General features: G+C 49.1%; 1 protein-coding gene and 1 long non-coding RNA gene across 3 annotated transcripts in view; one reads left to right on the forward strand and one right to left on the reverse strand.

Annotated features, from left to right (window-relative positions):
* LOC116559269 overlaps window positions 1-7,264 on the reverse strand; it is an 11,648-nt gene extending 4,384 nt beyond the window's left edge. Inside the window, exons 1-2 of one of the 2 annotated variants that reach the window (XR_004272399.1) lie at window positions 7,170-7,264; window positions 5,539-5,668 (exon numbers count right to left, since the gene is read on the reverse strand). This is a non-coding gene — a long non-coding RNA (uncharacterized LOC116559269). Of the gene's footprint in view, window positions 1-5,538; window positions 5,669-6,821; window positions 6,907-7,169 lie in introns of those variants that run through there. The other variant, XR_004272400.1, reaches the window with a different exon arrangement.
* Window positions 6,274-16,570, forward strand: part of P4HTM (prolyl 4-hydroxylase, transmembrane) — an 18,237-nt gene continuing 7,940 nt past the window's right edge. The window contains exons 1-2 of the mRNA XM_032289805.1: window positions 6,274-7,042; window positions 7,264-7,345. Coding sequence (XP_032145696.1) covers window positions 6,689-7,042; window positions 7,264-7,345 — 436 coding nt within the window. The 5' untranslated portion in view covers window positions 6,274-6,688. The remainder of the gene's footprint in view (window positions 7,043-7,263; window positions 7,346-16,570) is intronic.

Below are 16,570 nucleotides of genomic sequence, written 5' to 3' on the forward strand. Positions count from 1 at the left end.
AAAAAAAAAAAAAAAAAAAAAAAAAAAAAACAATAGCTTGTTCTTGTGAATTATAAGGAATTTCAGTAGTATGACTAATTTTTTATCGTAACAGAAACTTTTGGAAAGATTTGCTGCTGTAACCAGGGCCATTGTCTGTTTTAATTTTTTGTGGAACGCCCATAATAGCAAAGCAAGATAACAGATGGTTTTTAACATGAGCTGTGCTTTCTTTGGTTTGGCATGTAGCCCAAATGAAATAAGAAAAAGTATCAACAGTAACATGTAAGAGACTTTTATAATCTTTGTAAAAGAGCAGGTTAGTGTTTTAAGAAAAAACTGTGTGCTTTAATGTATAGTTTACAGAACACTAGATGATACTTTTAACTTTTAACCAATATGTTTACACACAGAATTTTTTTACAATTAATGTTTTAAAACTTGTTCAGACCTTCAAAACAAAATTTATACAACCTACTTGCATAAATTTCCTTTTATAGCATTTTTGTAACTTTCACTGACAAACTTAGACATGGTAAACTTTGTTTTATAACCTTTTTTACTAAGGGTATAATTTTATAGCTTTCTTAATATTTCTATTTTTCTCTTTAATTTTTCTGTTTTTGACTGTCTTGGTTAAGTAGTGTTGTTACTACTTTTGCTTGCTTATCGCCATAAGCTAATGGCCCAGGCAGTGAGCTGTGGGCTTGAGATTAGACTTAATAAAGCTCTTTTAAGATTTTGTTGCAAATAAACTGAGCAAGCCAAGTTACTTACTATATTTATGGGCTGAGCAGAAAAAGTTTTTTAATGCTAATATCACAGCTTTAATTTCAGCTTTTTTGACTGCTAGTAAACTTAGATTGGGTGATTGAATTTGATTGAATTATGTGGTCTCATTAGACTGTAGTTTTTTTCTTGTTTACCTGGTCCATTAGCAAACAATGTTAAAGTATCAGATATTGAGAAGTGCAATAGTGCTTTGAATTGCTCTTTTTTTATTTTTTTTTTTTTTTTTTTTTTTTTTTGAGACGGAGTTTCACTCATGTTACCCAGGCTGGAGTGCAATGGCGCAATCTCGGCTCACCGCAACCTCCGCCTCCTGGGTTCAGGCAATTCTCCTGCCTCAGCCTCCTGAGTAGCTGTGATTACAGGCACGCACCACCATGCCCAGCTAATTTTTTGTAGTTTTAGTAGAGACGGGGTTTCACCATGTTGACCAGGATGGTCTCGATCTCTTGACCTCGTGATCCACCCGCCTCGGCCTCCCAAAGTGCTGGGATTACAGGCTTGAGCCACCGCGCCCGGCCTGAATTGCTCTTTTCTTAAAGGAATTTTGGTGACGCTAAGATTAACTTAGCAATTTACTGCATTAATTTTATTATTATTTTTTTTAAAGATGGAGTTTCACCATGATGGCCAGGCTGGTCTTGAACTCCTGACCTCAGGTGATCCACGCACCTCGGCCTCCCAAAGTGCTAGGATTACAGGTGTGAGTCACCGTGCGCCCAGCCTACTGCATTAATTATTAAGATGGCAAGTTGAAATTGGTAACATGAAGTTTTAAAAAGAAATCTGGGCCAGGCACAGTGGCTCACACCTGTAATCCCAGCACTTTGGGAGGCCAAGGCAGGTGGATCACAAGGTCAGGAGTTCGAGACCAGCCTGGCCAAGATGGTGAATGAGCCCCATCTCTACTAAAAATACAAAAATTAGCTGGGCGTGGTGACACACGCCTGTAATCCTAGTTTCTCAGGAGGCTGAGGCAGGAGAATTGCTTGAACTCGGGAGGGTTGCAGTGAGCCGAGACCGTGCCACTGCATTCCAGCCTAGGTGACAGAGTGAGACTCCATCTCAAAAAAAAAAAAGAAAAAGAAAAAAAAGAAATCAGAAAACATCTCTGGAAGCAGAGACAAATAATATACTTTAACCATATGCTTAAAGTCACAGGCAGAACAGCTTACATCTAGCAATTGAGTTTTTAAGTTAAGTTTATGGACTTCAGAGTGGCAAACTGTTTTGAATACAGTTATTCACTAGCTGAGCAAAGACTACCTTTAATCATTCTTATGCATATGTTTTTTTACAACACTTACATACAATTTTCTTCTACTTTTTGAGAATGGGCTTAACATTTTTACTTTTTAACTTATTTAATTTGCTTTAAAGTTTTCCTTTAAAGGGTTTGGTTTTACATGCTTAGCTTTTTTTTTTTTTTTTTTTGAGATGGAGTTTCGCTCTTGTTACCCAGGCTGGAGTGCAATGGCGCGATCTCGGCTCACCGCAACCTCCGCCTCCTGGGTTCAGGCAATTCTCCTGCCTCAGCCTCCTGAGTAGCTGGGATTACAGGCACACGCCACCATGCCCAGCTGAATTTTTGTATTTTTAGTAGAGACGGGGTTTCACCATGTTGACCAGGATGGTCTCGATCTCTTGACCTCGTGATCCACCCGCCTCGGCCTCCCAAAGTGCTGGGATTACAGGCTTGAGCCACCGCGCCCGGCCCATGCTTAGCTTTTAATTGCTTTTTAACTAATTTGTTAGCCTTCTTTTATAGCTGATTGAAATTTATTATTTAAATTTACAAAATTAAGGGTAAATAAGGCTTGTGTCAGTAGTGTTGCCATTTTAAGATATTAAGCAGGTTTTGCATCTTATCAGTTAATTAGGAAATTCTTTTCTACTTAGGAGCAAAGTTATATGTCTCACTTTTAATTGTTCCTTTCTAATTTATGGGCTAGCTAATTTTACTTAAATTGGATGTTAAAAGCTACCTTAGAGATAACAGAGTAGTTATTATTAGAATTTAAATTTTACTTAAACCTTAGCAGAGAATTACAATTTTGATGCTACTTGTCTACAAAGAACACATAAAATTTTACTGCAGGAAACCTGCAGAGCACAGCGCACAGGCACTTGGACCTGGCCCCGCCCAGCTGCTGCTTGCTGCTGACAGCTTTCTGCCTGTGTTTCGAGCTTGCTGCTCCTTCCTTGCACCAGGGAAGCCTTTGCTGGCCTTGGGCTGAGCCTGTTGGCTTGAACGCCGCTGCTAGAGCAGCAAGTTTCACTTTTGAAACGGCTTTTGATTCCTGTAACGGAGGAATGTCAGGCTGATCTGGCCACTCTTTGATAAAATACAGAGAAGGGGCTGACAGACTCTTTTCTCCTCATTTCTTTTTTCTTTTTTCTTAACTGGGTTATCTTTAATTTTCTTATCCCAGTTATAGTCTCCTTCTTCCCCAGCTCCTTCTTTATAAAGCAATGAAAGACAAAGAAAGCAATAGAAGAACGGAGTAAGAAAGCACAGATTCATTGAAAACAACTGATAGAGCCAGCGGCTAGTACTAATTTTAACTCCCCCACTTCTAAAGAGGTGCTTCACTAAAAGTGAGTAAGTAACATGCTTGCTTTCAGCTTTTCCCATTTTTACCTGGTATCCTATCCTTCCAAGTGCATCTACTCACGCGTAGTGCTGATTAGTTTTGTTCTCTAGAGTCCTTTGTCCGTTGTTCCTCCACTTTACCACGCTCAGGCGTTCCTTCACCGAAATTCTCTAGCCCCACATTTGGGCACCAGAATGTAGGGAACCAGCCCCCACACCCCACCCGTGGGTACCCTGAGTTCTGTGGCAACAAAGGAATGAGAAGACATTAAGAATAAAAGTGGGACCGGGGACCATCACTTTGTACTGGAGGCAGTGAAGGCCCTGAACTCTGGTTTCCACAATATTTATTGAACACAATCACTTTTATCTGTAGTGCAGGTGGCAGGGTGAATCGGTGAAGGGAGGCTGTGCATCAAACATAAAATTGATAGCAGTGGCGGTTTATGTGAGTTTCTCACAAGCCAAAAGCATATGCTTATCAATAGACAATGCAGCTGGTGGGAGCGGGCTTAGCAAGGAGCCTACATGTCTGGTTACATTCCAGTGCTTCAAGGGAGTGTTATGTCCTTGGGCACTATGTTTAGAATATCAGAGCTTAGGACACTCTGCACCTGGAAACATGCTGACATAGAGAGGCCTTCCTCCCCAGAGACCTCCGAGGCCTTCTGCCGTTTATTGTTCCTGATTTATTTTATGCATTACTTAGAACCAGTTTATGTAGGTACGCTGTAAACCCCTCCTCCACTGCTGCCTTCCCCAGTAGGACAGAGGAAGACTCTGTCTCGGAAAAAAAGAAAAAGAATTTAGGAGGTTTGGGTTGGGCGCAGTGGCTCAGGCCTGTAATCCCAGCACTTTGGGAGACCAAGATAGGTGGATCACCTGAGGTCAGGAGTTTGAGACCAGCTTGTCCAACATGGTGAAACCCTGTCTCTACCAAAAATATAAAAATTAGCGGGCACCTATAGTCCCAGCTACTTGGGAGACTGAGACAGAACTGCTTGAACCTGGGAGGCAGAGGCTGCAGTGAGCCAAGATCATGTCACTGCACTCCAGCCTGGGAAACAGAGTGAGACTCTATCTAAAAAAAAAAAAAAAAAAAAAAAAAAAAAAATTAGGAGATTTGTATGGTTTTGGAAAATCTGACTTGCTTCTATTACACTATTACTCAGAAATTGAGAGACTTTTGACCTAACTAGGGTGGATTAATGACAAGCTGCAGGGAATTTGAACAGTCTTAAATTGGTAATACAGTTTTCATCTATTTGAATCAGAAACATTTCTTTAGCAGTAATTACATTTCTTTTAGAATTCATTTTAGCGAGGAGGGGTAAGTCATCACTGCTTCTGACTCTGGGGGAGTCCAGGCCTGCCTGGTTGCCCTCAGAGCTGTTTCTACTCCATCTGAAGTGAAATACTGGGCTACTGGTAGTGTGTAGTTAGCACCCCAGACTTGGCTAAGCCACAAGACCTCCCATTGCTGCCTGCTCCCTTTCTGTCTAGAAACAGAACCTCTCCTTTTGTGAAGCAGCATTCATTTATCCTATCCTAAGGAGATTCACCAAAGTGGTCCCTGAGAGTGGCTGGATTAGGGAATGCCCCCATGTGCTTGCGTCATGGAAACTGCCACTGTGTGTAAAATCTTGGAAGAAAGACTGGGTGCCGTGGCTCACGCCTGTAATCTCAGCACTTTGGGAGGCCGAGATGGGCAGATCACTCGAGGTCAGGAGTTCAAGACCAGCCTGGCCAACATGGTGAAACCACATCTCTACTAAAAATACAAAAAAAAAAAAAAAAAAAAATTGGCCTGGCATGGTGGCGAATGCCTGTAGTCCCAGCTACTCTGGAGGCTGAGGCAGGAGAATCGCTTGAACCTGGGAGGCAGAGGTTGTGGTGAGCCAAGATCAAGCCACTGCACTCCAGCCTGGGCTACAGAGCAAGACTCCGTCTCAAAAAAAAAATTAAAAAAATAAAAAATAAAATATATCTATATATCTATATCTATATCCATATCCATATCTATATCTATATCTATATCTAACCTTGGAAGAAAGAAGAAAGAGGTGGGCCTGCACTTGGATCCCCTGACCCGTCTTGACTGATGGGACTAGAAAATACAGACTATGCTTTGCTGTGGGGAAGGGAGAGGAGGTGGGAGAAGAGGTAAGGGGTCTTACCAGGGTAGGGAGAAACCACCAGTGTGACCTGCCTTAAAGGTGTTGCTCTTGTCTGCAAGTCCACCTGGGGGAGGGGGGTCAGTTTTTGCCCTGGGGGCGTGTAGTTATCTCTTTCTGAGGGTAACCAGCCCTAGAAGAGCAGAGGTGCTTTGGCACTTGGCCATTGATAGGTATGTCTCCTCCCCACCCCCATTTTTGGTGATAATCAGTTTAATTTTTTTCTTTTTCTTTTTTTTAAGACGGGGTTTCACCGTGTTGGTCAGGCTGGTCTTGAACTCCCGACCTCTGGTGATCCGCCCGCCTTGGCCTCCAAAATGCTTGGATTACAGGCGTGAGCCACTACGCCTGGCCAGTTTAATTTTTTTCTGAGGTAATGGTGTCTCAGTTGTGGAAGAGTCCCTTCCCGCCTCTTCACACGTGCCAACTCTGATGCATGCAGTGTTCCATACACCTGAGCACTGGCTCATTCCTGCGGGCTGCCATGGGGGACTGATCTTCCTGATGCCAGGGATCCTCCAGGATGCCCTCTCTGACCTCCTATGCAACCCCGTACATCAGGCAGCTTCCCTAAGGCCTGCCTGACTCCGGCCGGATTTCCCAGGAGATCCGGACCGACCGCGGAACCGAGCTTCAGGAACGCCTGCGAGGAGGCCATGGGTCCTACTCTATCCCCGAGTACACAGTCCCGGCCTCCGGCGCCCCGAAACGCCGCAGTGTTGAGTCATCTCAGCGCTGCCTCCTCCGCGCTGCGCTCCCCACCCCCGCTCCAGGAGCCAGAAGATGCAGACGATACTTTTCCGGGAGGCAAGAGAGCGTCTTTACACAGGCACCGAGAAGCTCCCAGTGGGGTATGCCTTAATGGTGCCACTCTTGTCTGCGTCTACACTTAGGGGCTTGGCTTCTGACTTGGGGAGTGTACAGCTCTGCCCGGCGACAACCCAGCTTGGGAAGAGAAGCCCCAGCGTGGGTCAGGGCTCAAGACTCAGGGAGGCCGAACCCTGCGTGGGCGGCTCCGGGCGGGCGCAGCACCCCCAGGCACCGTCTCCTAGTGACCGCGGCGCTTACGGGCCCGGCGACCGTTGTCCGGGCGACTGCGCAGCGCAGGCACCCCCGCAGCCCCTCCCCTGGGCGCGCGCGCGACCTGGGTGCCATGGCGGCGGCGGCAGTGACAGGCCAGCGGCCTGAGACTGCGACGGACGGGGAGGCCTCGAGGCCGCAGTGGGTGCCACCAGAGCACTGCCAGGCACAGGCGGCGGCCGGGCTGGGCGGCGGCGAGGACGCACCGGTGCGGCCACTGTGCAAGCCCCGCGGCATCTGCTCGCGCGCCTACTTCCTGGTGCTGATGGTGTTCGTTCACCTGTACCTGGGCAACGTGCTGGCGCTGCTGCTCTTCGTGCACTACAGCAACGGCGACGAGAGCAGCGACCCTGGGCCCCAGCTCCGCGCCCAGGGCCCCGGGCCCGCGCCTGCCTTAGGTCCCCTCACCCGGCTGGAGGGCATCAAGGTGAGGACCTCCCCCCACCGCCGCACTCCTGGCCGGAAATGGCTGAGCCGGAGAGGACCGGCGCTCAGCCCGGGTTCCTTACATTGCCCCCGGCGCTGCTGTGCCTCGGTCCCGCACTCCCACTCACTCGCCTGCTGTCACGCTCCGAGCCAGAGCGACTTGGCCTCTCTTGGGCAGCGTGGTCTGGCGCCTCAGCTGCCCGCTGTGCGCCTTTCCCTTAGGTGGGGCACGAGCGTAAGGTCCAGCTGGTCTCCGACAGGGAACACTTCATCCGAACCCTCAGCCTCAAGCCGCTGCTCTTCGGTAAGTCCGCCAGATACTCCTGGGAAGGGCCAGGGGCTGCAGTTTGGTGGCCACCTTGAGGCTCATTATGATCACGTGACCTCTATTTGAAAATGGCTGCTTCGAAGCAGCCCTTCCAGAGGGTTACCAAAGTGAAGGACCCTCCCAGTTCTCGGAATAGGGTAACACTCCCTCTTATCCCTACTCCCTGCAGTCCATTCTTCCATCACAGGGCTGACGATGTGAGCCTGAGGCTGGCGTCTAAACATTTCATTGCAGCTGTCTTCTGACAGTCTGTGCCACCATTGATTCTGTCACCTTCTAGAACTCGAGGAAGATGGGAAACTGATAACCAGCTTTCTGCCCACCTCAGGACCTCTGGGGAAAATCCCAATGCCCAAGTGGGTCTTGTGTTCTGATGAGAAGCAGGCCATCCAAATGTAGGTAAACTGGCGCCCCCCAGCCTTCCCCACAGAATCAGCAGTCAGAAGCTCAGCTTTTGCTGCCAGCACTCTGGGATTCTGCTCACCGTGGAGTCTTTGTTCAGCCATCATGGGCAAAGACTTCTAGGGTAACTCTGCTTGGAGCCACAACATAGCTCATGTTTTCTGAGTTCTAGTTATGTGCTTGCCTTGGTATGATTATTTCATTTAATTTCTGCAACCCCTCTGTGAAGTGGGTATAGATCCTACCCTCAGGCCAGTGGGGGAGAAAGTTAGGCCCAGAGAGCTGCTGTGGCTTGGCTAGGCTGGCACGGTTACTTCAGTGATGAAGCTAGGATTAGAACCCACAGTTAACTTCAGCGGTGAAGCTAGGATTAGAACCACTGTGCACTAAAGCCACAGTGTGAGCTGTGAAGACCCCAGAGTCCTTCAAAGACCACCAGTGTCGACAAGGTGGGGATTCCTCGTCCCATGGACCTTGCCCAGGGTAAGTTTGTGCAGCACAGCCCTGGGTAGCTAGCCTCCATGACAAACATATTTGCAAACCCAGGGCCATTCCTGCCTGCCAGGGGATGGAATGGGTTAGGAGCTGGGGCCAAAGTAGAGCATCTGAGCACATGTCATTACTGCCACGGTAGAGGGTCCTGGTTGGGGGATGATGCCTAGGCCTCTCAGAATGATGTTATATGCATGCTGTTTGTGAGAAATAGATTATGCTGGCAGTCGTGTTGTGGGAGGGGCACCCAAAGCTGGTTTTTGTTGTTATTACTATTACTATTGAATAACATTGAAGTCTGTGCCAGGCACTATTTTAGGGGCAGGGAATACGGTACTGAACTAAATATAAACAATGAAAGAAAACCCCGAAGCTGACATTCAAATAAAGAGGAAACAGACAATAAACAAACAAATATATATATACATTGGTGTCTCAGATGGTGATATGTGATTGCAGACAAGTAAGGCAGATTTTTTTTCTTTTTTCTTTTTTGCCAACATAAAATAGCAGACAGGGCCAGGCGCAGTGTCTCACGCCTGTAATCCCAGCACTTTGGGAGGCCGAGGAGGGCAGATCACTTGAGGTCAGGAATTTGAGGCCACCCTGACCAACATGGTGAAACCCCATCTCTACTAAAAATACAAAAATTAGCCAGGCGTCATGGAAGGCACCTGTATTCCCAGTAGCTCGGGAGGCTGAGGCATGAGAATTACGTGAACCCAGGAGGCGGAGGTTGCAGTAAGCCAAGATAGTGCCACTGCACTCCAGCCCGGGCGACAGAGACACTGTCTCAAAAAAAAAAAAAAAAAAAATAGCAGACAGTAAGGCAGAAGTTCAACTGGGATTGGAACTCTTTTTTGTTTTTTGTTCCCTGAGATGGAGTTTCGTTCTTGTTGCCCAGACTGGAGTACAATGGCGCGATCTCAGCTCAATGCAACCTCCGCCTCCTGGGTTAAAGCAATTTTCCTGCCTCAGCCTCCCAAGTAGCTGGGATTACAGGCATGTGCCACCATGCCTGACTAATTTTTTGCATTTTTAATAGAGATGGGGTTTCACTGTTTTAGCCACGGTGGTCTCAATCTCCTGACCTCAGGTGATCATCCACTCGCCTTGGCCTCCCAAAGTGCTGGGATTACAGGTGTGAGCCACCACACCTGGCTAGAACTCTTAATGAGGTAGCCAGGGTGGACCTGCCTGAGAAAAATCTTTGAGCAAAGACTTGTGGAAAGTATGGGGTAAAGCCAGGCAACTTCAGGAAAGAGGGATCCAGAGACCAATATTCACCCCATTACCACTACACTACTATGAACAGACACGTCTGAGGAGGTGGTGTTTTCTCTCAGCAGCCTTCCCGGGATCTGAATATATCTAATTCTTTTTTTTTTTTTTTTTTTTTTTGAGATGGAGTTTCACTCATGTTACCCAGGCTGGAGTGCAATGGCGCGATCTCGGCTCACCGCAACCTCCGCCTCCCGGGTTCATGCAATTCTCCTGCCTCAGCCTCCTGAGTAGCTGGGATTACAGGCACGCACCACCATGCCCAGCTAATGTTTTGTATTTTTAGTAGAGACGGGGTTTCACCATGTTGACCAGGATGGTCTCGATCTCTTGACCTCGTGATCCACCCGCCTCGGCCTCCCAAAGTGCTGGGATTACAGGCTTGAGCCACTGCGCCCGGCCTCTACTTCATATTTGTGTTAGGTTAATTGAGCCATGAGTCCAAAGTCTTCCTAATAAGCAGCTTGTCCTATATAAAACAGAGAATGAGCCTGGCGTGGTGGCTCACGCCTATAATCCCAGCACTTTGGGAGGCTGAGCCAGGTGGATCACTTGAGATCAGGAGTTCAAGACTAGCCTGGCCAGCATGGTGAAACCCTGTCTCTACTAAAAATACAAAAATTAGCTGGGCATGGTGGCAGATGCGTGTAATTCCAGCTACTCAGGAGGCAGCTGGGGCAGGAGAATCGCTTGAACCCAGGAGGCGGAGGTTGCAGTAAGCCAAAATCATTGCCACTGCACTACAGTGTGACAGAGTAAGACTCCTTCACCAAAAAAAAAAAAAAAAAAAAAAAAGCAGAGCATGAGAAACCCAGATCTGAAGTCACCAAGAGCAAATTACAAAAAGCAGAAGAGATTTGACAAAACGTAAACTGGCTCTGGTTAAGCCATCAGATAGATCTCTGTTTCTGCAAAGTTCAAAAAGCATAACCAAGAGATTGTAATCAGTGATTACAAGAAGTCCAGATGTGTGACAGGGAAACCACAGGGGAGAGGGTGGTCATGGTGGCGCAGTTCCTGAGTGCTGTGGTATTAGATGACTACAAAGAAGGATGCCTCATCCCCAGCAGGAGCAGTGTCTGTCTTCTGGGCCTGACTGTCCCTCTGTCCATTGGCCTGCTGCCTAGTCATTCTAAAGGGGCAAGCAGGGCCTGAGGAGAGTGGGCCTGCTATAGACTGTGCCCCCTCTGCCAGGCTATTCTCTGGCTCCAAACCTGTGACCTGCCACCCTGAGGGACCCAAGATACCTGGGATCCAGGAGTGGATGCTCAAGATGTGAGCTGAGGAAAGGGAACTGGGGTCGACACCAAGGTGCCTCCATCTTTGTAGAAGGGAACCCTAGCACTTCACAGGGAAGATCCCATGCAACCCTCAGTTTCTCTTTGAGAAATATTTTCAGTTTCCTACCCTTCTTCCTAAAGACACTTGGGAACTGGGACCACAAAAGGCCCATGCTGATCTGGCAAATACCTCCATGACTGATAGGTATTTCCCAAGGATTTGGAATATTGGATGTCAGCTGAGGCCATCATCCTGTTCATAAGAGAAGTGCTCCATTTCCGAGACATTGCCACCTCTCTGGGGACATTGCTTTCTTACATGTGGCTCACTTCTCCCACCATCCTACCCCACTCCACATTGATTCTGTCATAGCAGATCAGATCTCATCGCTCTCTTTTTTTGTTTGTTTTGTTTTTGTTTTGAGACAGAGTTTCACCCTTGTTGCCCAGGCTGGAGTGCAATGGTGCCATCTCGGCTCACTGCAACATCTGCCTCCCGGGTTCAAGTGATTCTCCTGCCTCAGCCTCCCGAGTAGCTGGAACTACAGGAGCCCACTTTCACCACCTGGCTAATTTCTTTTTTTTTTTTTTTTTTTTTTTATAAGATGGGGTTTCACCATGTTGGTCAGGCTGGTCTTGAACTCCCGACCTCAGGTGATCCGCCCACCTTGGCCTCCAAAGTGCCTGGATTACAGGCATGAGCCACCGTACCTGGCCAAATTTCTTGTATTTTTTGGTAGAGACAGGGTTTCACCAAGTTGGCCAGGCTGGTCTCGAACTCCTGACCTCAGGTGAACCACCCACCTCAGCCTCCCAAAGTGCTGGGATTACAGGCGTGAGCCACCGTGCCTGGCCACTCATCACTCTCTTAAAAGTCTCCAACATTTTCCATTTCACTTCTAAGTCTCATTTGATGCCTAAAAGCCCTCTTGCCTCTTAGACCCATCTCTTACCCTCACCCCCGACTCCACTTACTCCCTGCTGATCCTCAGACACCATAAGCTCACTGCTGCCTCGGGCTTTTGTATGTGCTGTTCTCTTACTAAAAGGCTTAGACCTGGCCCTTCCCCCAGAAAGTGCCATTAGCTTCAGCAGGCCTCTGCTCACACATCTCATCCTTAGAGACCTCTTGTCCTCAAACCCACCTGAAGAAGTTCCCAGACACCCCGTTGCGTCAGCCTGCTGGGTTCCATTCTCAAATGCTTAGGTTTGCTGGAAACTACCTTCCATGTTTACTAGTGTCATTTGTACCTCTGCCTGCAAAAGTGAGCTGCATATGTAAGAGGATTGATTTGTTTCAGCTGTGTGTCCAATGGCCAGAGTTGCATCTCCTGCTGATTTTTTTTTTTTTTTTTTGAGATGGAGTCTAGCTCTTTGCCCAGGCTGGAGTGCAGTGGTGTGATCTCAGCTCACTGTAACCTCCGCCTCCTAGGCTCAAACCATTCTCCTTCTGCCTCAGCCTCCAAGTAGCTGGAATTTCAGGCACCTGCCACCATGGCCAGCTAATTTTTGTATTTTACTAGAGACAGGGTTTCACCATGTTGGCTAGGATGGTCTCAAACTCCTGACCTCAAGTGATCTGCCCACCTTCGCCTCCCAAAGTGCTGGGATTACAGGCATCAGCTACCATGCCTGGCCCTCCACTAATTCTTGGCTGGCTGGAGGAGTTTACTGGGTCCTCTCAGCCTAGTCCAGCACCTGCCTGCTGGCTTAGAGCATCCTCCACACACGCTTCTGACTTGGCACCCTTTTCAAAGGCAGCAGGGGGTACTTCCAGTGACCAGCAAGAGTTTAATCCATTTTTCTTAACTATTTAAGGTAAATGAGTAATTTGCCATCAGTATGCCAAAGAATTTATTGTAAAATCATGACAGCTTTATCAGAGGATTTCTAAATGTATTCTTTTTCAGCTTAAGAAAACAATTAGGCAGCTACATTGGACCATGGTGCTCATGACAAATACTGGAGGTCCAAAAACAGGGAAAGAATTTTAGTGTGCATATTAGTTCAAGTTTTTGTTTTGTTTTGTTTTTTATGAGAAGGAGTCTCACTCTATCACCAGGCTGGAGTGCAGTGATGCAGTCTTGGCTCACTGCAACCTCTGCCTCCCCGGTTCAAGCAATTCTCCTGCCTCAGCCTCCTGAGTAGCTGGGACTACAGGCATGCACTACCACACCCAGCTAATTTTTGTATTTTCAGTAGAGCCAGGGTTTCACCTTGCTGGCCAGGATAGCCTCCATCTCTTCACCTTGTGATCTGCCCACCTTCGCCTCCCAAAGTGCTGGGATTACAGGCGTGAGCCACTGTGCCTGGCTAATTCAAGCTTTTAAGGAACTTAGCTCAGGCTTCTGCATGGACACCTTTCCCATTTTGCCACACACACCCCTACCAAACTTCATAGGCCTTCTTCTTGGCAAAGCTACAGACCCAGTAAAGGTTAAGCAGGTATAATTGAGTCTGTCTGGGGTTTGACAAGCAGCATCCTGCCCAAGGTGAGCATAGCCCAAGGCTGTATGCCTGCCCGGAGACTCAGCTTGGGTTTGCAAGGCATGTGGCATGTGAATGGGCAGTAGTAGCAGGTCACTAGCCAGTCTGTCATCCTGGATCTGGGAAGGACAGAAAGGTGGTTTTGCCTGCCCAGCATACACAGCCGCCAGGGAGCCTGCCTGCCCTCTTGGCTGGGTGGAGCACTACCTGCTCAGGAAGCAGTCCCTACCTATGTTAATGGAAGGTGGATTTCCACCCTGTTTGAGACTTGTGCCTATCTGGATTCTCGTTTGTAAATCTCCTTGAGGGGCAGCAGAAAGAGGGTTTTATGTGTTTCCATGGGAGTATGCAAAATTTGTATGGCCATTGCAGAGGCCATGGCTACAAAGTCCCAGGCTCTGCCTAGCAGGGTTAGCCCTTATGCTTGGCACTGGTGATGGTGCCAGTGATACACAGCCAGCTGAAAATTTTCATGGCCCTGGCTCCAGGCATAGGCTGTGGTTACCAACGGCCAGTGGTGCTCCATCTTCCCACTCAACACATAGGTTCCTGTGTGCTTTTCTCAAAAAAGGTTTTACATGCATGTGACATCCAGCTGCAGCTAGTATTGTAGGGTGGGCATCAGCTCTGCAGGGGGCAGTGGTTCCATCTTCAGCACCTATAGTCTAAAGTCCAGGTCACAGTCCCAAAGGTCAGAGGAGGTACCGTGCCTGGAGAGCCTGACCTTCCCTGCTGAGTGGGAACAGAGGGGCCAATGAGGAGATGGGCCTCAAGGAGTCCCCCCTAAACTCCCAAAGTGTTTAGTCCACCAGTCCCCTCCACCTGGTGGACTAAACCCTCTTGTCTAATGTTCTGCCCCTAGAATCAAGCTGTTAGGATGCCACCTTCCTTAGCAGAATTTTTGGTTTCTTTTTGTTTTAGCCATGTTGAATGCTTGTAAAGGAATTTTTTCTTTTAGCTCTAACCAAGCATAGCATTTGGATATTCCCTCTTACATTGCCTCAGCACCAAGCCAGGAGCTGCAATGGAGGCACTTGGAAGGGGTGTGTAAAGCTATAGGCCCAGCCGGGTGCAGTGGCTCATGCCCGTAAGCCCAGAATTTTGGGAGGCCGAGGTGGGCAGATCACGAGGTCGAGTTCGAGACCAGCCTGGCCTGCATGGTGAAACCCCGTCTCTACTAAAAATACAAATAATTAACCAGGCATGATGGTGTATGCCTGTAGTTCCAGCCACTGAGGAGGCTGAGGCAGGAGAATTGCTTGAACCTGACAGGCAGAGGTTGCAGTGAGCCAAGATCGCTCCATTGCACTCCAGCCTGGGTGACAGAGCGAGACTCCAGATAAAAAAAAAAAAGCTACAGGTTACAGGCCCAGGACTCATTAAAGTCACTGGTGCAGGGCATGTCCAGGACTTCCTTGGAGGAGCCTGCATCCTGCAACTCGGAGTCCCTGCAGCTGGCAGGCAGCACTGGGAAGAGGGACACGGCGAGGCACTGTCCAGTGTGGTTGAGGGTAGAGTGAGGAGGGGGGTGAAGGGGGCTGATCCCTCCCACTTTTCCCTCTTTTTTATCCTTTTTGAGACAGATGCCTGAGCACAGTTTACCTGGTCCCTGGGGAATTATTTGAAAGGAGTAGGGCCAAGCAAGGTGGAGACCAGCCAGGAAGCTGTGCAGACTCACAGGGGTGGTCCAGGCGGGAGCCGTTTTTGGCCACAGCAGTGATGCAGAGACCATGGCCCGAGCGGAAGCCTCCATAGTGCAGGATGGTTGGCCAGGGGCAGTTGTAGCAGGCCATGATGGGCTCACACCTGGCCTGCACGGCCTTGCACAGGCTGTGGCAGGGGTGGATGGCCCTTGGGGGAAAGGGTTGGGGGCTGCACCGCTACCTGCTGGGCACCCAGATCAGCTGGAGCCCCTTTATGCTCCTACCCCTGCCTCATGGCCTGAAACTCTCTGTGGTTCCTGGGCAACGACACTGGTTGCTTAGCAACGGCCCATAGCCTGGCTTTCCCACTTGACCCACATCTCAGCCCTCAGCTCTGCCTCTCCACTCCCAGTGCTTCTGTCTCATCTCCTCCGCCTCCTCCCACCCAGGTGTCTTGCCAGCTTTCCAGTGCAACTCCCGCTCCGGCTCTGTGGACATCCAGTGTCTGCGAGAGGCAGCCTGCACCCTGAGCCTTCACTCTCCATATTAAAGTGAGGAAGCAGGGCCCTCTCTCTTGTCCTGAAAGGCCTTCAGGGTACCGCAGCCAGGGCTGGGGCTGGCAAAGAGTGCAAGGGCTTGATCCTGAGTTCTGCTGGCATGGCCACCCAGAGGCTCTGGGAGGGAATCACTGTTCACATCATAGGTTAAGCTGAGGAAGAGGAAACAGCCTTGGAACATCTGGACTTTGTGGGGAAAAAAGGCCACCAGAAGGGCCTCTGCTCCATCTCTTGCCAGGATCTCTTTGGACAGACAGAGCTTCCACACCTCACTGGAGAGGAGCTCCCAGCCTGTCTGCCCTCCACCCCCAGCCTGAAGGGAATTGTCTACCTGCCATATCTTCACATTCAAGAGCCTTTGACCATCATTGGTGGTCCCTTTCCTAAGGGCACCTGCTTCCCACTGTCTGAAACACTCTAACAAAACGATCCATTTTCTTCCCTGTCCCTGTCAGTGCCCAGCCCTGATAGGTGCTCAGCAAGGATAAGTGAAGACCTGAGCCACCAAAACAGATCCCTGGAGGAACCCCCTGGGGCCCTGCACCTGGAAGCCCCTGTCCTACCTGTCAAAGCATACAGGGGCAAAGAGGGAGCAGAGGAAGAGGCAGCAGTGGTGTGGCACTCCCAGTCAAGCAGGGGCAGCCAGCTGACTGATTGCTGAATGGCCTCAGCCACTGTGTCATGGTCCAGCAAGTTGGGCAGCCGCATCTGTGTAGCCAATGTCATGAGATAGGGCCATGGCTTGGGGAATGGACATGCACCTTGTGCATCCCCAGGGAGCCCCTGCCCCGCTGTCACCCAGTAGCATCACCAGTGTCACCAGCAGCCACAGCCCTTGCTCCATCACTGCCTTCTGTGCCTTGGCTTTAATGAGCTGAAGTTGAGGGCTTTATAGGGATATTCCTGTATCCGGGAGCCAACAGAGGAGATCCTGCAGGGGTTTGCACAGCTCTGAGATACCTGGACCCACCTGGTCAGGCCCCAATATGCACTGGGCTATTTGTTTTTGATCAGCACACAGCGGGGGAGACTGTAGAGGCTGGTGGCATTGCTACTGGG

This window comes from Sapajus apella, unplaced genomic scaffold (assembly GCF_009761245.1).
Source record: "Sapajus apella isolate SASKATOON/1434 unplaced genomic scaffold, GSC_monkey_1.0 scaffold23, whole genome shotgun sequence".
NCBI lineage: Eukaryota > Metazoa > Chordata > Mammalia > Primates > Cebidae > Sapajus > Sapajus apella.